Below are 21,833 nucleotides of genomic sequence, written 5' to 3'. Positions count from 1 at the left end.
AAAGGAAGAAAGAATACCTTTTCATACATTATAACAGAATGCATTACTTTTAAAATGGCACAGAGTCAATAGCAAGACAATTGTGCAATAATGTAGTACTAAGGATTACACATCACCCTGTTTATTACCTTGCAGTTTACTAATCTAATGATTTTCACTACCATCAGCATCCTGCATCCTTTTCCAACTAAAAATGTGTGGGTTCCTTAAGCAATGTTGCTTTTGGGGATACACGCCTCCCTATCACTTGAACATAAATCCACCATGTACAACCAGCAAGAATTGGTAAGTATTGCTTATCCAGATTTAGCTGCATTCCAGTAGAATTAAGGATAGAGAATAGCAAAAGAAGTGATTGTAAAAGATTTGGCAAAGATTCAGTATCCTTCCTATGCCAAAGTGAATTTGAGGATGTTTGAAGAACAAGGAAATATTTAATTAAAGTGTTAATACTGTCATTCTGAAATTAGATAGCTTGTTCTGTGAGTGTTAAAGCTCAAAAATGTACCACATCTCCTGGAGTTCTTTATAATGTACTTCAGTAAGTTCTATATATCAACAAACCCAAGAATAAACAGCAGCCAATAATTGCATTTTCTACAAGAAACCATGCTTACAATTGTGGAGCATTTCATTCTAGTAGATAATTTAGAAACAAGACGAGCCTGCAATGAAACCACCGCATCATCAGCATTGCTCATGCAGTCAGTTTTTATTGCTGAAAAACTAGCCTTCTCTCCTGAACATCATCCCTCCAAAAGTACTGAATGGCTGAAGTCTGTTTGACATAGGCATCACAAAACTGCTGAAAGGTAATTTGGCTGCTTCTTCAGTTTTTTGCAGTTGAGAAAACTCATACTATGTCCTTTATTTGCCACAGCCTATTGCTTGATAATCCCTATAACCTAAAGAGAAGTGTGTGTTTGGGTATTACTATTGGACTAGATCTCTGATGTATTTTGTCTATTGGCTAACTTAACTAACTTTTAATTCCAATCTTATGATTAACAAAGTGTATCAATGTGAATCCAAGAAGATAAAGAGAAGAGCTACGCATAAAGGCAAAAGGTACTAATATGCTGAATTAGGTCTGGTAAGCAGGATTAGAACTAATATATGGGTTGGAGACCACCAGGAAATCCTAGGGTTTGGGGCAACACTGGAAGTAAAACAAAAAGTCTGGAAGAAACCAATGGCAAACCAACCCTGCATTCTTGTCCAGAAAGCTTCACAGTCAAGTCAGCCAAATCACCAAGAGTTTGGCATAATTGAAAGAAGACCATACCTGTAGTTTACCACTATGCTGTTAGTTCTACATTTGTTATGGATTGAGATGGTTCTAAAATTTAATAAATGGTTAGTGTAGGATTGAAAGAATGAGTCCACATCTCACTCTGAGCCATTTTTTAAAAAAAATTATGGCTTGATTAATAAACCACAAGTAGAAGGGTTTATACATCCTTAGACATGTAAGGTGGCTGGATGGCTTTGGGCAGTCAGTCTCTCTCAATCTGACCATCACACAGGGTTCTTGTGTTGAAGTGGGTGACAAGAGCATTATGTGCAATTACAAAATAAAAAAGATAAGTCAAATCAATAAATAATGTGAAGCCAAAATCACATAAGTCACATTATGGCTTGATGTCATGTGTGGATACGGATAATTTAGTAAATGTGGTTAAATTTTGGAGCAAGCTGGTTTTTGCAGCAAATACAAAAAAAACATGACCACATTGTGCTTCCTGTTTTTTATCTACATTTGTATAAGTTTCAAGTAATTTCCTATATAATGAAAGCAAACCTGTGAACATTTGGCAACTATAAACTATAAAATGATGATCATGATGATTTATGAAATGTATAGGCCACCTGTTTCCCAGCAACTTTGGGTGGTTTACAGATTGTTAAAAATGTTTAAAAAGCAAATTACAGTACATGAAGCACCAAACCAAACCAAAAAAACAAGATGGCAAAGAAAATAAATCCCTTGTGGAACAAGGGAAATGAAGAGAAAGGATGTCAATTATCCTTGCCAAATGCCCGAGCAAACAGCCTGGTCTTCAGAGCCCCTTGAAATATCAGTAAGGTGGAAGCTGTTCAAATCTTGGGGGGGGGGGGGGGAGAGGGAGGGAACTTCCTTCCAGAGGGCAGGAATTGCTATAGAGAAGGTCACTTCCAATGTCCTGAAAGATGATATCGTTTAATCAACGGAACCCACAGTACACCAACCCTAACAGATTGAGCTCCCTGGACAGATATTATTATATAAATAACTGTATAGTAACACTATTATATCAATAAGACATATTTCTTATATTTGAACGTGAAAGCTACATAATACATTTTTCAAACCTGAAACAGTATAAATACTCTCCAAAGTTAGTCTTTCTTATATTATCTGGGTATTAACTCAGTCCATCAGCAATACATGAGCAGGAACCGTTTAAAGTATATGCTAATATTTCCAACGTTTATATTCTAATCTTGCTGAAACGTTTCAGAATCCTGCCAGCATGAATGTTGACAGATTTCCTCCCCCTAAAAATGGTAGCTTACCTTGATAAGACAGATGCAGAAACAAAAGGTAATCAAGAGAATAATGTTAAAAATAGAATTAAAAACCTAAAACCGGGAAACAGAAGGATTTGAGTTTGATTCCAAGGAAACAAAGGTGCCTTGGAGCATGTGTGAGCATGCACACAGCATGTCAGCAACTCCTCAAACGATGCAAGTACATAAATCAAGTTGGCACTGCACCTTTGGACAGAGAAGTGGTGAGATTCTCCTTCCAATCAAGCAGAGATTAGATAGCCATTTGCTTTTGTTGTTTTATATGGAGCAGAAAACTGAGCGAGGTATCTTACAAGTCACTGAGTCTGTGGTCAGAGATGGTTACCAAGAGGCAAACAGAGACGAGGTTCACACAGCAATAACTAAGCCAAGTGACCGAACTACTCAAACCCCTCTGGTGCTCTTTGCATCTGCTAAGATACACAAAGCTCACTTCACCGCTAACGTCTTTAGGAATACCATCTTTTTGTTCATGCTTCCATTTTGAATGTGGACATCTGACAGGAATGTCATTTAGAAGGAACATTTTTGTTACATATTATCTGTAAAGAGGTACTTCAGCCTATGTGATTCTCCGCAAGTGACCAGCAAAGTTGGTTGGCTACTCATCTAAAGTGATCACACGGGAGTTAGCTCAGGCAAAATGATTTTTGCTATCCTGAGATTTTCTTAAGGATACTTCCATTTAGCCACTGTGGCATTACCAGTATTATAAAGATGGGCCACATGAGCCAACACTTTGGTGCAGGAGTAATTAATTAATGTCTTACTGATTTATTGGAATTGTTATCATTATTATTAATATTCTGCAGTAGGACCATATGCAGTAAGACCATCCAAAGTGAATGACATTTACTGTAGTTTCATTAAAACTTGGACAAATGATTGCTCTTTCAGTACTTCACACCTCAAGCTTTAGGGGAAGGAGAATATTTGTGTATAACTGATATTTTTCCCTTTTCCATAAAGAACAGAGTAAGTTCCCATTTGGCTCCATAGGAAGTGTTCAGATAAGTAGTTGTATCTCTCTCTGGCCAGGGTTTTGAGATGTCTTTTTGCATGCCATGCTAGTAGACTTTTTCTCAGAAATACTGTAGTTTTATAACCTAGCCCCCAGGTAAATTTGTTTATGGTCATATTGGTATAGCTGTGAGTGGCTTCAGCGACAGTACTCTTGCTCTATTGTTGCCATCAGCTCCTCCTCAGAGCAGTCATAGGATATCTTGGCCTGTCTCTCTGCCTTCTTGAGAGGCAACCTGCAGATTTATGTGAGAAAGCAATAATCAGGACCGAAAATAATAAAACAAGTTAAAATAAGGTCTATTTTAGCTAGCAACATGTTATCTTCCCATTTCTCCTTTTTATTAGCTTGTGTATCTAATTCTCACAATGTTTTTGAACAGGTTTACATCATTTAATTTAAACAAAATGGAACTCATTACATGGGGGAACAACAGGATTTGGAAGGGGCCATGAACGAGGAAATATGTGCTTGTTCTAGGGCAGTGATAGCAAACCTTTTGGGCTCAATGTGGCAAAAATTCAGGAAACGCTTAACATGACTTTGCTGAGATGTCACTACTTGTACCCCCAAATGAAAGAAAAACAATTTTCTATATTCCCTTCTCCCTTCTGCTCTGAACAGCAGTATTCAGTGGCAGTGCCACACTGGGCTGAAGTAGACGCCCAGGCCTTGACTTCAGCCCTATTCCCACTGTTGCCACTCAAAAAGGCTGTGTTGCACCATTCCCCAAGCAGCTGAACCTTGGAGAACAGTGCGATTACCCCCATAGCCCCAAGTTCCCCAGCATCTGCTGCATGTTGCTTACTTTCAAGCGGTGGTCTCTTTGTATTGATAGGCCTGAGGCCTACCTGGGTCACATGTTCTGGAAGTGGCTTTGGCGAATCCTCTTCCACATCCTCTGCAGCCTCCAAACGTGCAAAAGCATACTTTATTCTTCCATTATTTTTGGAGGGTCCAGAGGCTGCGTGAGAGTACATACCATTCTCACATCACCTCCATTGTCTCAGAAAATTGTGAGAGAATGGGGCATGCTTTTGAGAATAGGTGTCGGGTGTTGGTGAATGCTGGTATATCACCTGAAACATTGTGGCATGTCACATTTGACACTCATGTCATAGGTTTGCCATCACTTGCCTAGGACTAGAATCTCTTGACTTTTTCCAGCTAAGGGATATCTGTTCTGTCCCAGCCTACGACCGTCCTTGTTGCGTCACAAGGACAATCCCTTTTTTATCAGGAGGCTGGAAAAATCAACCCTTTTTATTTCATATACAGTGCTGATAATTATTTCCTCAAAACAAAAACAACAGAATACTTTTCCAACAAATTGGTTTAAAAAGCAAAACAGAGCAGGAGTTAAACAAGAATTTCACCGGTAAAACAAACAAACCATAATTCCCTTGAAGTTCTTTACAAACAGTTGCCTTCAGCAACCAGCACCGCCCACACCTTCCCTTTTTGTTAAGCAGCCCTAAGGCGTGGCTTCTCAATGCCTTCTCCTCCTCCCTTGGAGTTGCCGTATTGTTTCCCTCTGACCTGCTCTAATTAACTGCCTTTTTTATGAGCGTCTATAATGACGTCCATCTGTGAGTCCTCAGAGTCTGACTCATCTTTCCCACACAGCTGACATCCTGAACATGATTGGAGGGGCCAGGCTCTTCCTCTGTGAGTCTTGTAATTCATCAGAGCCTCCCTCCGACTCTGATGGCTCTCCAAACCCCTCCTCCTCCAGATTCCCCGGGCTCAGCTGCCAGGTCCACAGGCTGGCACAGACTCACAACAATATCCTTGGAAAGTTGAGAGCGACTGAGGCACATTGTAAAAATTGCTCATTGTAGGCTTTCCTATATAAGTATCCATAATTTTTTTAAAATAAAGCTTTGTTTTTATTCTGGTGTCTCTTGCACATTCCCTCTCTAGTATCCAAAGCACTACAGCCAGCAACAATATGTACACCATGATGGGGACAGGGACCTAGTTGGTAAGGAGACCAAGACAAAAGCAGAATAATTACTCTGGAAGAATAAAATAATTGAAATGTCATGCTATGTCAGAAAAGCTTCTTTAAACTGTGATAATAATTAGAATACCCATAAATGAAGAAATATACCGATAATGTTCAGAAAACAATTCTAAAATGTTTCCTTCTTGAATGAAAAGAAAAAAGAATGTTAAAGAAATCTAAATTATAGCAATAAGGATTTATAATCAAATGGACTGCAGCCAAGAAATTAAAAGACACTTGCTCCTGGGGAGGAAAGCCATGGCAAATCTAGACAGCATACTAAAAAGCAGACATCACCCTGCCAACAGAAGTGTGTATAGTCAAGGCTATGGTCTTCCCAGTTGCAATGTATGGCTGTGGAAGTTGGACCATAAGAAAGGCTGAGCGCCAAAGAATTGAGGCCTTTGAACTATGGTGCTGGAGAAGACTCCTGTGAGTCCCTTGGACTGCAAGGCGATCAAACCGGTGAGTCCTAGAGGAGATCAATCGTGACTACTCTTTAGAAGGCCAAATCCTGAAGTTGAAACTCCAATACTTTGGCCGCCTAATGAGAAGGAAGGACTCACTGGAGAAGAGCCTAATGCTGGGAAAGGTTGAGGGCAAGAGAAGAAGGGGACGACAGAGAATGAGGTGGCTGGATGGAGTCACTGAAGCAGTAGGCGTGAGCTTAAATGGACTCCAGAAGATGGTAGAGGACAGGAAGGCCTGGAGGAATGTTGTCCATGGGGTCGCAATGGGTCGGACACGACTTCGCAGCTAGCAACAATCAAATGGATGGCCAATGCATGTGGTCTTCTTCGACCATTTCATATCTAAATTAAGAAAACAATATTGTGATTAAATTCAGTCCCTCCATTAGCTTTCTTCCATAAGCATATGGATAGTCTGAGAGACATAATAAGAAAAGCAACAATTTAATCTTGTTAAGCTGCCGTTGAAAGAAAAAAAACTTGCTGTAGTATTGCCTACATACAGTAAATGCTTGTAGAAAAATGTGAAGAAAATTATTACTGAACCATGTTGAACAACTGATGAAAACACAGGAATGAAAACTCTTCTTCATTTCTGCAAAGTAGTACACTGATGTTGTCTCCACTCCCAGTTATTAACATTTGATTTATGATAACTTACTGATTGGCAAAGTTATTGCTTCCCGGTGTATATCTTGTTAAGAAGCTCTGCAAAACAAATGAACATAATAATACCAGTTAGCCTATGACAAAGAAATGCAGATTAACTCCTGCTAGTAAATCTCATAATTATATATATCTTTGAAAGCAAAAGTAATTTTTGACAAGGAAGGTGAGTAACTCATTGCTGGAATTAGAAAAGTTGATGTGTGTATATACATTTGCCTTTCCTAGTTCTAAGACAAGATAATGAGCAGGGGATTCACACAGGCAAAAGCCTGAAGAATTCTGTTGAGTTGAAGAATATGCATCATTACCTTACCAATAAAAACCCTAAAATCATATGAAATTAACAGGAGAGTAGGTATGATGGGAGGACAGCAATCTGAGACAGGTAATCCAATCAGATAAACAGATATACCGGAGTCTACCTTACTGAGCAAATTTATCAGGTTCATCTGTCCTTGAAAATGGAATATGATGTGGGTTATTTTTATTTATTTATATATCAAACTTCTTAACTACCCATGTCTGACGCAGAGATCAGATTAACAATCATATTAACAACCCTACTTGTGAGAAACTTAAAACCACACATATGGTTTGTATTCTTACTTGGCCTTTTTTCCACATTGCTGAGGTGAAGGGCAGATTTTGCCACTCGGTTATGGAATAGATCATTAAGGCAATGATGTTGCAGGGAGACAGCAGAAAAATAATGCTGCCAGGGCATGCTTGTAAAGAGGCCTTTAAGATAATGTCTTTTTAACCATATTTGAGAGAGAGTATAGGTAGTCCTCGACTTATGACCACAATTAAGCCCAAAATGTACGTTGTTAAGTGAGACAATTTAAAAGTGAGTTTTGCCCCATTTTATGACCTTTTTTGCCACAATTGCTAAGTGAATCACTGTAGTTGATAAGTTAGTAATGTGGTTGTAAAGTGAATCTGGCTTCCCCATTGATTTTGCTTGTCAAGGTTGCAAAAAGTGATCACATTACCTTGAGACATAGCAATGGTCGTAAGTATGAACCAATTGCCTAGCAAGTGAATTTTGATTACATGATCATGGGGATGCTACAAAGGTCTTAAGTGTGAAAAATGGCTATAAGTCACTTTTTTCAGTGTCATTGTAATTTTGATGGTCACTAAATGAACGTGTGTATGTCGGGGACTACCTGTACCATATCTTAGGACTGGATTTTATTTATTTTTTTATTTTAATCCCATTTATATCCCGCCCTTCTCCGAAGACTCAGGGCGGCTTACAATCTAAGCACAAATCAGGCACACTGATTGAACAGTGTAACATCTTTTTAAGACCAGTCAATCATCCAGTTTCCCCTCTTTCCTGTAGGCCAGGAAGATCTCTGCTACCTGCGTTTGAAAATAACAGAACCTGTTATTAAACAAGTTACAACTCTAGCACATGAATGGAAAAGCTAAATAACAAAATAAGCTCCATGCAGTCTGTATCACTGCTTTCTTAGAAGCAGTATTTTCTGCAGGTATAAACTACATTTCAGCCCATACTGCTATTGTCACAGTCTATTTGTTCACCTATGGTTTAAAGTGGCACCTGAGTGTGCAATCTCCTATTCTAGCGTTCAGTGCATAATAACAGGTAATCCTTGAATTATGACAACAATTGGGACTGGGAAATTCATTCTTAAGTGACATCACATGACCACACCTAATTTTATTACCTTTTGCTACAGCTGTTCAATAAGACATCATTTGACTGAGATTTGTGACCTTCTCTGCTGGCTTCCCCTCTGACTTTGCTTGTCAAAAGCTGGCTGGGTAAGTCACAAATCACAATCAACTGACTGCAGGACGCTGCAACCATCAAAAATGTGAGGTGGTTGCCAAATCACTATCATGTGACCACGAGGATGACCTGGTTTGCAGGTGACTTTTTTCAGTACCGCCGTTAACTTCTCACCAATGTTAAACAATCGTAAATGAAGGACTATTTGTAAATACCTTTGTGCCTTAGAGTAGAAATTGTACCCCTTCCTCAAAGTGCTTCTACTCCTCCAAGGCGCATAACATCTATAGCATATTGTCTTCTGCTATTATTATCATGGAGACAAGGTATGCAAGTAACCAGAGCACAGCTCAGGAGTTTCAAAGTACAGGCTCACCTCCTTCTCTCTGATCACTAGCTGGTGTCTATCACCACCCATCCCTTGGGATTGGGTCACAGGATCTTTTCCTGGAGGTTCCTCTTTCTTGGTTTTCAGCCAAAGAAAAGAAAAAAAGAGAAGTTCATAAAAGAGAGAAGATCAGCTTCTCCGAATAATCATTTTCCCTAGTGCAGTACTAGATGAGGCTAGCAGTGGTCAATTTTAGATACTTAGCAATCCAGAACTCAAGTTGGCCTAAAGTTATCTCCAGCACATAATGTAAATACCAGACTCTGGTTCACAGGCTATTTCTGCCATAGGGTGTCCCTAAGCATGTCTAATTATATCTGCCTGGCCTGGAATCTGTTTTGGAGTTGCTGAGTTACTTAAGAGCCAGGATAAGATATATTTAATTCAATTTACATTTTAAAAGTGGGTACGTACAGATTTAATCATTGGGGGCCATCTCCCTATGTCTTCCTTTCATCCTGCTTTAGCCCATCAAGTGTTCAAATGGTGTGTAGAAGGAAAAAGCTGAGGAATCAGTACAGAGAAGCCAAGAAAAAGACTCACCCTTGGAATTTGACCTACCCTTTGAACCAAATTACACCTGATATGAGAATGAAGGGTAAAGGTAAAGGTTCCCCTGCACATGCGTGCTAGCCGTTTCCGACTCTAGGGGCCGGTGTTCATCTCCGTTTCAAAGCCGAAGAGCCAGCGCTTGTCCAAGGACGTCTCCGTGGTCATGTGGCTGGCATGACTAGACGCCAAAGGCGCACGGAACGCTGTTACCTTCCCACCATAGTGGTCCCTATTTTTCTACTTGCATTTTTATGTGCTTTCGAACTGCTAGGTTGGCAGAAGCTGGGACGAGTAACAGGCGCTCACTCTGTTACGCGGCACTTGGGATTCAACCCGCCAAACTGCTGACCTTCTGATCAACAAGCTCAGCGTCCTAACCTACCGCGTCCCTAGATATGAGAATAGGTATTAATAAAAGAAAATATTTGTATCTCAGGATTGACATGAGGGGTTTTTGGTGCTCCCTGAGCTTGCTTGCTTTCTTGCAGATGTTTCATTACCCAAACTAGGTAACATCATCAGTCCCAGCAGAATAGGCATCCTGCTGGCTGGTGATGTGCCAATTGCTGGCTGGGGAAATGGATAGGTAGGAAGAACCAACTAACGGAATTGTTTAAACTGGCCCATTTGCAAATATGAGGAATACGTTTTGGCAAGGAATTACAACAATTGACAAAGGAAGGCATAGGACAGGGGTAGGCAACCTCGGCTCTTTTATGACTCATGGACTTCAACACCCAGAATTCCTGAGTCTGGCTGACTCAGGAATTCTGGGAGTTGAAGTCCATGAGTCATAAAAGAGCCAAGGTTGCCTACCCCGGCATAGGATAAGCCCCTGTGTTAAGAATACTCAGTTTTAGCTAACTTTGTGTATAGTGCTTTAAATTCATATTGCAGTAGGAACGTGGCCTCCTAGGAATGCTGAGGCATTGATTGGGGTTTCTCCCCCCCCCCAGAAGTTTTAAGGAAAGCATCCCTAGAGTATCAGGTTCGTACAAGAAATTCAGATTTTTGTAATAAAAGTATGGAACCAAGTACTGATTAAGGAGGCTGCCACAAGAGGGCACTGCTTTACAAGGACTTTGCTAAAAGAAAACAAGGATTCTTCTCGCCAATAAAAATCTAGAACTAAATTAAGCATATTAGTTTGGTTTGTAAATCCAAATGTCATTTTCGCCATTTGGTTGATTAATAAAGGCCTCAAAGGAGTCCTTTGGCACAGGAATATCTCCCCTAACAAAAGCATGGCATTTCTGCATTAATTACATCCCAAAGGCAAAAATACAGACTTAGGGTTAATAAGCTCTCAGTGATGAGTCAGAATCGCTTCTAAGTGACTAGCTTCTTTCTTCCTTTTTCTTTCAGGATGCCAAATATTCCCAAATGACAAATATGAATAACTGTAACTATGCAGGATATTAAATTACTTCCATATTGTTGCCATGAAAACAACATAGATGTTATGTAGTCATGTAGTTACCAAGAGTCCAGCTTGGCTGGAATGAGACTTTTTTTTGTTAAACATAAAGAAGAAAGTCTCGGGAGTTAAACTGTTCTAATTAAGTAATTAGCTTTTTGAACTGAATCAATTTCAGTCTGGCCTAGGGAGCAAAAATGGCCTATGAATGAAAGTGACAGCAAGATGCATGATGGTAAATTAAGTTGTATAGCAGCACTCAAGGTAGAATTCATGCTTTACAGTATACATTGCTATTGCATGGTATCCTGGTGGGGTCTCAAAGCTTCAATATCAATGGAAACTTCCATCAGCAAGAGGTGATTTCCCTCTTGGTTCCCTGCAGCCCATTCAGAAGCTCCAGAGAGTTTGAGGACCTTCTTGGAAGCGGACAAAGACAAAATTGGGGGACAAGGAACTACGATCAGTCCATTTTCCAACATTATTCTAGTAATTTCTCAACTCAGAACCCACAGCAACATATCAGAGGGAACTACTATGCAATCTACTACAAACCCCTATTCTGTGGATGGAATCCTTCACTCCTGAATGAATCTTTTCCTAATTTGAGTCAACAGGTGCCATGAACCTAATGCTGTTCTAGTGATGCTGCTTTCCTGACGACCTGTAAGGCTTTGCTGTCACTGGGTGCATCCTTACTAAGGGATAAAGTTGGGAGCTGTAGCTCCAACCAATACTCGGAATCCTGGCTTTTTAGTACAGCCTCATCTGAGAGATAATCTTCTGAAACTATTGAGGGTCAAACAAACTTGGAATTGGAATAAACATGAAACTTATAGCAGTAGTTTGAGCCAGTCTGGGGCCAAATTGTGCCGCAGATGAGAAATGTCTTTTGCATCACACACAGACTTCCGAATTTGCAATTATTTTATTTGTAACCCATTTTATTAATTTAATACACATTTTATCTGCAATGATTTATTTATTTATTTATTTATTTATTTATTTTTATTATATTTATATACCGCCCTTTCCCGAAGGACTCAGGGCGGTTTACAGGGTGGTTAAAACAAAAAATACAAAAGTTAAAAACAGATTAAAAAAATTATATCCGTCCTGAACAAATAAAACCCCAGTTAAAATTAAAATTAAAATTCTCAGCCTGGGCCAGAGAGCTTGAAGAGCCAGGTCTTCAGGTCCCGGCGGAACGAACGGAGGTCGGGGGCGGTCCTAAGCTCCACTGGCAGCTGGATGGTTTACATTCCTGGATGGTTCCCCCAAATTAAAGAAGTTAATATAGTATAGTGGCTACAGATAATTGGCTTGCCACTTCCTGTTTCAAGCCTGTTTTAGATCAAAAGCAGGGATCTTCAAACTTGGCCTTTTTATGACTTGTGGACTTCAACTCCCAAAATTCCTCAGGCAGGCAAGCTGGCTGAGGAATTCTGGGAGTTGAAGTCCACAAGTCATAAAAGGGCCAAGTTTGAAGACCCCTCATCAAAAGGCTTGGACATAAGAACCAGATTTTGTGTTTTTATTTATCTTTATTTTATTTGAGGAAGTAAACATAGCACAGGTGATTCCTTTCATTTATGCTATGCTCACAATAAATTTCAGTGGGAGGCTAAATTAGTTTGAATTAGCAAATTTCAATTTTCATTAGCTTCAAAAGTTGTGGTTATGTTCAAGAATGGCAGAGTTGAAGTTTGAAATATCTTGAAGAACCATGTTTGGCTGCAGAAACTTAAGCAGGGTCAGATTTGGTTAGAAACTACTACAAAAGTGGCTTGGAAAAACAACCCAGAAGGTAACAGCAAACCATTTTGGTATTGGTGCCAAGAAAACAATTTGGACAGGCCAATGAAACTAGGAGTAGTGTAGCCCCTCAGGGAGACTGTTTTAAATTCTGGGAAAACTAGCTAAGAGTTCACCAGCCGTGAGCTTGGTGGCTGTACAATATAGGTAGTCCTCAACTTACAAGTTTGTTTAGTGACCATTCAAAGCTACAAAGGCACTGAAAAAATTGATGTATGACTGTTTTTCAGTTACAACTTTTTTGCAACATCATGTGATCAAAATTCAAACGTTTGGCAACTGGTTCATATTTATGACCCTTGCTGTGTCCAAGGTCATGTGATCCCCTTTTGCAACCTTCTGACAAGCAAAGTCAATGGGGAAGCCAGATTCACTTAAAAGGGTCACTAATCAATTGCAATGATTCACTTAACAATGGTGGCAAGAAAGGTCGTAAAGGGGGACAAAACTCAATGATTCACTTAACAATGGTGGCAAGAAAGGTCGTAAAAGGGGACAAAACTCAACCAACCAACATCTCCCTTAACAACAGGAATTTTGGGCTCAGTTTAAGTCGAGAACTACCTGAAGAAATCTGAAGGTCCCCAGATGTTGCCCAACACTTTCCAGCAACCCAGCCAATGCTGAAAGATGCCAGGTGTTGCATTAGCCCAATCTATAAAGACACACATCCCTCCGCCTTTTCTTAGCCGCTGGGAAGTGGGGGGGGGGGGGAAGAGCCACAACCTCTTAATTTAGTTTAGTTTTATTAAGTTTTTATACCGCCCTTCTCCCGAAGGACTCAGGGCGGTGTACAGGGCAATAAATATCAGAATATAAATACAAAAGTTAAAAGAAGTTAAAAGAATTAAATAATCATGCCCAATATAATACAATGATTAAAACTATGTTAAAATTAGACCCAACCCCAAACCCATCAAACCCGGCCAGATTGTTCAAATAAATAAGTTTTTAAATTATATCTGCCTTCCTCTAGCAGATTCTTCCAAGTATGTGGGAATACAGCTCACTTCAGCCTCGGCCTGTGCAACTGTGGAGGCCAGAGATGATGAGAACTGCATTTAATAATAATAATAATTTCTTATTCCAGAGGAAATATGGCTGTATATTCATTGAACCATTAGAAAGTGGCCGGAACCATGCTTAAGAGTGCATTATCAATAAAACTTAAAATAAATTCTGCACTCTTTCAACCCTGATTCTGTTCTACCTTCCCATGGCTTTAAGCACTGTACTTCATTAAGGCTAAGGACCGACAGGTTTTGCACTGGTAAGATCCCAACTGTATTCCACAAACAGTGCAATTGTGAATAACCAAGGATTCTTCACCTCCAGTTTCTTTTCCACACAGACCTTTTACTCACGCCCCGCCCAGTCCCACAACTTTCCGCCCGCCGCTCGGCCGACACGCTTACTTCCAGCGCTTCCCGCTGGCCCGCGGTTTCTTCGCCGCCAACTTCTGGCGGGCGGGAGCGGCAGTCTCCGGAGCCGTGGCGCGGAGGCCGGCGGGGCGCGGCCGTGGGCAGGAGTTGGGGCCCGTCCTCCTCGCACTCCTCCAGCACCTGGTCCAGGAGCTCCGAGTCCGAGTCGGGCTGCTGAAGCTGCTGTAGCGAGGGGGCGCGCGAGAGGGCCTGGACCGCAGCCCTGACGCAAGCCTCTTCCTCGTCGTCCGCCAGGCCCTGCCGAGAGGGGGTGCTGTGACTGGAGCTGCCCGGTCCGGGATCCCGCCAGTGCCGCGGCGGGCTGGAGGTGCGCGCCTTGCCTGCCCTGCTGCTGCTGCTGCCGGTGCCCATAGCGGCGGGAGTGTCTTGGCTTGCAACTGCGGTTGCAACTGCTCGAAGCCGCTTTGCTGCTTCCCGATTGCTTTCCAGATGGTTCTGATTCGAAAGCCCAACAGTTGCGGCTTCCTGGCGGGCGGTGGCCAAAGAGGGTGGGATCTATTAGCCTCGTTCCTTTTCCTTGTTTTCCTGCTTGGCCAAGAGCTTTCCTTGGGGTTTAAATGGGTTCGTTGCGGATTCCCCCAAGCCCACCTCGAGATCTCCAGCCGCTTCCCCGCTCCCCGCCGCAAAGTGGTAAAGGGAGAGGAAACGTATTTGAGCGTATTTAATTTTCTTGTTCCCTCTCGTTTTTCAATCCCAAGCATTTGGTTTTGGACAACCGCATGGGTGTGACCTCGGAATGAAGCTAGATTTCAAAAAGGGAAGGGAGTGCCAAAACGCTGTACTTAGGCCAGGGGTCTTCAAACTTGGCCCTTTTATGACTTGTGGACTTCAACTCCCAGAATTCCTCAGCCAGCAAAGCTGGCTGAGGAATTCTGGGAGTTGAAGTCCACAAGTCATAAAAGGGCCAAGTTTGAAGACCCCTGACTTAGGCCGTACTTGGCCTTAATTTAACTATAAACAGTAAAAAGCAGTAACAAAATGGGTATCTCGATGATTCAAAATAAACGGGCTTTTTGGAATAAGTATTGTGGAAGGTTTTCAAACGAACCGTTTCGCAATTTGGTGACGGGATACTGAGCGTATATCTCAATGTTTTCTTTTACCGGTAGTTAACGCTCAGGAATCCAGGTAGTTTGTGTTTTTAAAAGTTAGCCAGCTTGTTCACAATCTTAATCATGTTTGTCAAAGTGAATTGCGCAATGATAGCTAGCCGTTTTGTGTGTCTCAATTTACATTCAGTAGAGCATTCTTTGGAATAAATGTGCCTTTGAATACTCTGTTCCCTTGACTGCCTGTTGCTTTTTCTGTTTTAAATAGGAGGGCTTAGATGTGGAGCAAAGAACAACAAAAAGAAAATGTATTTTAAGCATGAGAAGATTGTTATTACAAGCAAAGAAAACCATAGATCTGGAGGGGGAGGTATGTTTGAGGAATATATAATTGCACAATTATTCTGGATTCCAAAGATTAAAATTTGCTTCTGGGATTTCTATTTGTTTGACTGTTGTTCACTTTTGATATAGTTGAGAATTTCCAGAACAGCTATGCTGAATTGCGCATTTTTTCTGGGGAGAAAAAAAAAGGCTAGATTAGCATTGGAAAATCATTGCTGTTGGAAAAAGAGCTGGAAAACAGAAGCACCAAGGCGATCTGGACAAATTTTTACCAGCTGTGGAATAATACTGTTTTTCTGGCTTTAATAACCTGATTCGCTAAAAATAGAACTCACATAGCTATTTATGTCGACATGTCCTATTAGAAGTGTTTTTTTCTCCGAAATGAGTTTGGCAACTATACATTTTCCATTCTTTTCTTCACAGTGAAGAAAATCTGAGAAAGGAGACTAGAGTGCATGGGCTTGGTATCAATAAAAGGGGCTTTCTTTATATAGGTAGTTCTCGAGATACGACTGTAATGGAGCCTTCCATGTCACAACAGCCATTAGGTGAAGTGTCTCATCTAATGCCTCCCATCCCTGCTTTCCCCATTGTTAATGACACTTGTGGGTCTTTAAGCAGAGCATGGGATGCCTCGGGGTGGGGGATGCCTCAGGGTGGAGGAGGCCTAGCATAGCCTAGACCTGCTTGCCCTGGCCCTCCCAAGGTCTCCCCCATACCCGAAGACACTCTGTGTTCTGCTTCTTGCTCCTTGGGTCCCCACATGGCTTTTCCCACTGCCAGCGGGTTCCCCTTAGGCCTGTTTCCCACCCCACCAGGCCAAACAACCTCCTCCTCCACTTGTTTTTGAAGACCTCCAAGGCCTTCCAGAATGCTGCAATGGATTGCTTCTTTGTGTGGCCACATGGCATGATTCTGGAAGTGGCGGCTGCATTCAGGTTGCCTCTGCCCAACTGGGGGACAAACCGCTTTGTTTTGCTGCCTTAACAAGGTCCGTACAGCACTGTAGAAGCTTTCTGCAGCATTCAGAAGCTTTTGCACTGCTGTGCAAACCTTATTAAGGCAGCAAAATTAAGCAGTTTGTCTGGTGGCTGCCATTTTGTCCCTGCCCATAAGCAGGTGAGACAAAATGGCTACCTTCCAGTCACCCCTGCACGGCTCAGGGATATGTAGCCTTCCCTCCTTCCCCAACATAGGTCCAGAGAGCTTCAAAAGGTAAGTGCAGTAGGTGATGGGGTATGTGGGGAACAGGCCCAAGCACTGTGGGGTCCTGGCAGGGTGGGAGTGAAGGGAGAGAGGTTGGGTGCAGCAGTATCCGTGGGGTTGGTCGTTAAGGGTGAATGGCCGCAGGGGCGCTGCAGTTGTTGTAACTTTGAAATGGTTATATGGAATTTTGGGACGTCTGTGGTAACTTTCACATTTTTCAGTGCTGTGTAACTTCATGTGGTCATTAACGAATGGTTTGATTTCAGGACTACCTTTATTTTGTGCTGGGTCTTAGTTGGCAGATGTGTCAGGTGTTAGCCAAATTAAGAATACCAACCCTTCATAGGTCCCTAGTTTCCAGTGTTCAAACTGTAACTTATGGCTTTCAGTGCACAGAGAGAAGCTCCTTGGTTCATAAGTAGCCCAGCCACCTTGAATCCTAGAAGAAGTCATTCAAACCACAAGGTCCAGTGCCCTGCTCAGTGCAGGCATTCAAAGGAAAGTATCTCTGTGGTTCTCTGTGTTTGTTTGTTGTACTCGTTTCCCTCTTCAATTGCTTTTATCACTAAGTTTTCCTTTGTGTTTAGTCAAAATATGTCTTACTCTGGTACTGCAATGAACCTGTTTGGGGTTTAGCATTCACCACCAGAATTCTTAAAGGGACTGGTTAGCATAAAGGGCAGTAACTAAGTATTTTAAAATCTAGATATTCTTGGATGATGTGCCAGACATAACTGAATCAGTGTGCAGCTTTCAAGCCAATGTTGGACAACCATTTGTCTGGAATGGTAAGGGGTCTCCTTGAGCAGGGGATTGGACTAGAAGTCCTCTAAGGTCCCTTCCAACCCTGTTATTGTGTTATTCTAATTCACTGCAAAGCATGGGATTGAGGAGACTCTATGTTGGGGAGAATGTTATAGCCTCATTTGAATGTGAAAATTTCAGAAAAATTCATGGAAAAATTCAGACAAAAAAAAATTCTTCCCCCCCCATGACTCCTACCGTATTTCCCCGAAAATATTGACCATATTCAGAATGAAACAAAAACTTATCAAATCACTTACTCCATCTCTACTACAATCTGTGGTTTGGGAATCCTCATATTCTTGACCGCGATAGAGTCACCTATTTTCATTTGTCCCCGAGCTACTGTAAAAGAATAACCACTGTGTTGCAAAATTGATTTGATTTTTACTACCAAATGTTGTATAACTATTTTCATTTGACCCTGAGCTATTGTAAAAGAATAACCACTGTGTTGCAAAATTGATTTGATTTTTACTACCAAATGTTGTATAACTATTTTCATTTGACCCTGAGCTATTGTAAAAGAATAACCACTGTGTTGCAAAATTGATTTGATTTTTACTACCAAATGTTGTATAACTATTTTCATTTGACCCTGAGCTATTGTAAAAGAATAACCACTGTGTTGCAAAATTGATTTGATTTTTACTACCAAATGTATGATAAATTTTCTATGGAAAAAAAACATGTAATGTCTTAAAAACGTTATCTTTCAGATGCAATCAGCTGTTTCTTCCTATTGGCTTCTTGCAGTGGCTGAAAATTGTTAAACAAATATTTTAGAACAGGATAGAGAGTCATCAATTGAAACATGTCTATTTCTCTCCCAGAAGCAGAAGGATAAAACTCACCGACAATTTTCTCACTGAGTAGGGTATAGACAGCAGATGGGAGCAGACGGTGTCGATTGCTTGGTCCTGAGCTCTCCTAAGGTCTCTTTTCCTCTCCGTCTCTCTTGAGACCTCCTGTTAAAAGAAATTGAGCAAGTACAATTAATACATTATAAAATCTCACAGAGGTTGTTCTAATTTCTTACTATAATGTAAGATAATTACAGTGGTGAGTCAGCTGATTGCCTTCTGGTACTTTTCATACTTGTACTTTAATACTGCAACCTGCAATTCCTCTCTGTCAGCATCTCATGGCAAGAAAAGTAACAAAAGAATTAGAACTCATACAGCCAAGATGAATAAATTGCTTTTGTTTTTAATTTGCCCTGTAAACCGCCCTGAGTCCCTCGGGAAAAGGGCGGTATATAAATCGAAATAAATAAATAAATAAGTTAAAATAATGCTTTCTGGATCTAGTTTTAGTTAGTTCTTCGGCTCCTTATTCTCCTTTAGAAGCAGGCCAGTTCGCTGGCTAGGCGCTTGTTCTCTTCTTCCAACTAAGACACAGAAATTACAGGAAACGTGTATCAGTCATCGAATATAGATATGCAAACAAAAAGAGGGGCTTAAATCAGGATTGCAAGGGAAATGAATGACACAGCTCTTATTGTAGCATTTCTCTGCCAGCTCCTTCTCGTGTAAGCATCTCAGTTCTTCTATCTGCTTTTGTTGTATTTTTATGGAAAAACACTTGTGCTGTTAAACAATATTCCCCAAAGACATTACATATTAACCCACAAACAACACTGAAATTTAAGACTGGTTATTAAATAGGAAGGGTCAGGTGTGGTGCAGAGGGAGGGTTGCCTTTGTGTCCCCACTCCTGCCACAGGTTCTCACACACAAGAGTTGGTTACTCACTTTGTTCTCTTTGGTGGTTTCTGTATTTCTGCAGACAGATCTGCCAAAAGAAAACATTTTGAAAAGCTCAGGACAAAACTGGAGGAGGCGAATTTACTAAGTATTATAAATCTTAGTGTGGATACAGTCAGTGGCTGCAGTCATATCCAGTTAAAATGCGCGTTGGCTGCATGCTGACTATTTGTTCTAAAGCATTTTGCAGTAGTTCTGGCAAAATGACCAAAAAGCCACATTTTGAAAAGCAAGGTAACTAAATCAATCTATTATCAGTCTTGCATTGTAGCATCATTTACTAGTTTTCAATGAAATTTATATATGCCTCTAAGCAAAATGTTAGTACTTGTAGTTGAGACAAAATTCAGATCTTTAAAAATAATATCAACGTTGCATATAATCCATAGAATTCTTCTATGATAACTCAAAACTCAGATCTGGAAGGCATTATATTAAAATTTATATTTCTATTCTAAATATATATACATTTTTAGAAATGTTGCTGCTTGTGAATAATCATAGCACGGGTCAACAAAACCCGATTGGATTAGTGAAAAGGCTTCATTTTTACCTGCTCTGCCGCTGCAGCCATATTAGATTGTTTTCTGTAAAGTTAAATCAGGCTAATAGGAGCTAAAACTGATTTTGCTTGGGATTTTAATTATTTCTTTGTTCATTTACGGGGAGGGGGGCATGTCTCTGTTGAAGTCTGTGAGAGTAAAATAGCTTATTTCCATAGGCGACACAATTTGGCAGATAGAACCCATTTTTTAAAGTATATTGTTTGTAACTACACAATGGATTAAAAAAAAGTATTTCAAGATGTAATCCTGACATTTGTTTTCAATTTGCAATGCTGCATCAGATGAGCGTGGTGTGGCCCACATGTCAAGGGATCAGTGTCCTGGAATTAGGTTTTCCAAGAAGTTGACCATCTTTGCTTACTTGCTTTGCCATTTTTCCAGACTAAAAAGTCAACCTAACTCCTCTCATAATTAGGGCCCAATTTAGTGTCACTATTATTATTATTTATGTTATGTTACCTGTCATGTTACCTCTTTGAATCTTGAACTCATCCTAGAGTTACGCAGTTGACAAGTAAATAAATAAATAGAAAAGAGGACCTCTTACCTCAAACAGGAGTTTTCCTGCATAGTATAAGAATGTCTCCATCCTTAATGCCCTAACTAAACTACCGTAATCCTAAACTAAATGTACTAAATATAATAAATAGGTAAATAAATAAACAAACATAAATATGTATAAATTAATCCAAATAAACAAATGTAATATTAAATAAGATAAGCAAGTAAATACTGAAAAGTAAACAAAAACTAAGCTATTGAAACGCTGTAAAATGAAACCAAAACCTGACTAAGCCACCAATACTCAACACCCACAAGAGCTTTCATTCAGCCCACCAAAAGTTTTGTTTACTTCTCCTTTGTGAGCTTATCTACCTGTCAGCACCATTATGAAGCATGATCTCACAAAGGAAAAGCAAAGCAAACAGGCTGAATGGATGCTACTCAGTTTTATTTATTTTTGCAATATTTAAATATTTTTCAATATTGGGGAAAATGAAATGACAAAATCCCGTTGATGCGTTTGGTGGAATCGGAGGATGAAGTAACAAGAAAAATACCTTAGAAAAATTAGTGCCACTGAAGAAAGCAGGGAGATTGCTGGAGAAATATGCACAATTTAAACTGAAAAAGTGGTGCAGGGGTGAGAGCAGAATTGGAGATATTCTTGTTCTTGCAAGAAGCAATTTTCCCTTTCTCCAACTATTAATTGTTACTTGTGTATTTTAATCCTACTTTGAACATTATTAACTCAAATCTCTTTGGATCATATTAATTGTTATTACTAGTGAAACAAGTTCCCCTGTACGCTTTTCCATTCATACAGAGTCATTAATTGAAATCTGAGAATAAAGAATATTTTCCCTAAACTTCTGCCATTAGAAGTGCCAAACAAAGTATTGGCACTTACATAGTTGAACCCAAAACTGAAAATTCCCTCCCGATAGAAAGTTACAAGTTGCATTTCCTACCCCAAATCAAGCTGTCACACATCACATTCTCCAATTACAATTAAATGCGGGCTTTTCTCCCCCAGACTTTTGCCGCCAAAATTCTGCTATTCACCCTGACCTTGAATGTGTCTGCAGCTGCACTTGTTTTGACTAAGAATACATAGTTTTCTCCCTCCCTGCTTTGCCCTTCTACTTGAGAATCCCCAACTATAGAATGGAAAGTTACAAAGAAAAGTAAAATGGCCAGAGTTTCTTCGGTTGTCACAACATTGACAATCGGTCTGCTTCTTCTCAACTGAGGATGCAAAGATGTCAGAGAAGTCTGTCACGCCCAGTTGCAAGTGTGCATGTGTAAAATTTCCCAGGCCTAACAAATGTAATCCTCAGGCACCTGCTAGCCATTGTAATCACTGGTAAAAGATGGGAGTGTCCATCGAGGGAGACGCTGCTGGCATTCCTGGGCTCTCAACTTCACCCCACGTTTCTGCCATGTTTTACTAGGAGCCTCAGTGATTTACCTATCCT

The 21,833-nt window shown here is 40.5% G+C and overlaps 2 protein-coding genes across 2 annotated transcripts in view; both read right to left on the bottom strand.

The window, feature by feature from the left end:
* Positions 1-3,475: 3,475 nt before the first annotated feature.
* Positions 3,476-16,277, bottom strand: CYS1 (cystin 1; the record flags this gene model as incomplete). The annotated part of the gene is given in 5 exon segments (XM_081345341.1): positions 3,476-3,827; positions 6,732-6,778; positions 14,089-14,526; positions 14,528-14,640; positions 16,232-16,277. Coding segments are annotated over 5 exon segments (741 nt in total). The 3' UTR covers positions 3,476-3,730.
* Positions 16,278-18,782: 2,505 nt separating this feature from the next.
* The window catches only part of MTO1 (mitochondrial tRNA translation optimization 1), a 30,242-nt gene continuing 27,191 nt past the window's right edge, over positions 18,783-21,833 (bottom strand). Inside the window, exon 13 of the transcript XR_014024490.1 lies at positions 18,783-19,316. The gene's annotated coding sequence lies outside the window, so the exon portion shown is untranslated. The remainder of the gene's footprint in view (positions 19,317-21,833) is intronic.

This window comes from Vipera berus (genome assembly GCF_964194415.1).
Source record: "Vipera berus genome assembly, chromosome: 1".
Classification (NCBI taxonomy): Eukaryota; Metazoa; Chordata; class Lepidosauria; order Squamata; family Viperidae; genus Vipera; species Vipera berus.
The sequence above is the reverse complement of the archived record's forward strand: the minus strand, read 5'-3'. Positions and strand labels throughout refer to the sequence as shown.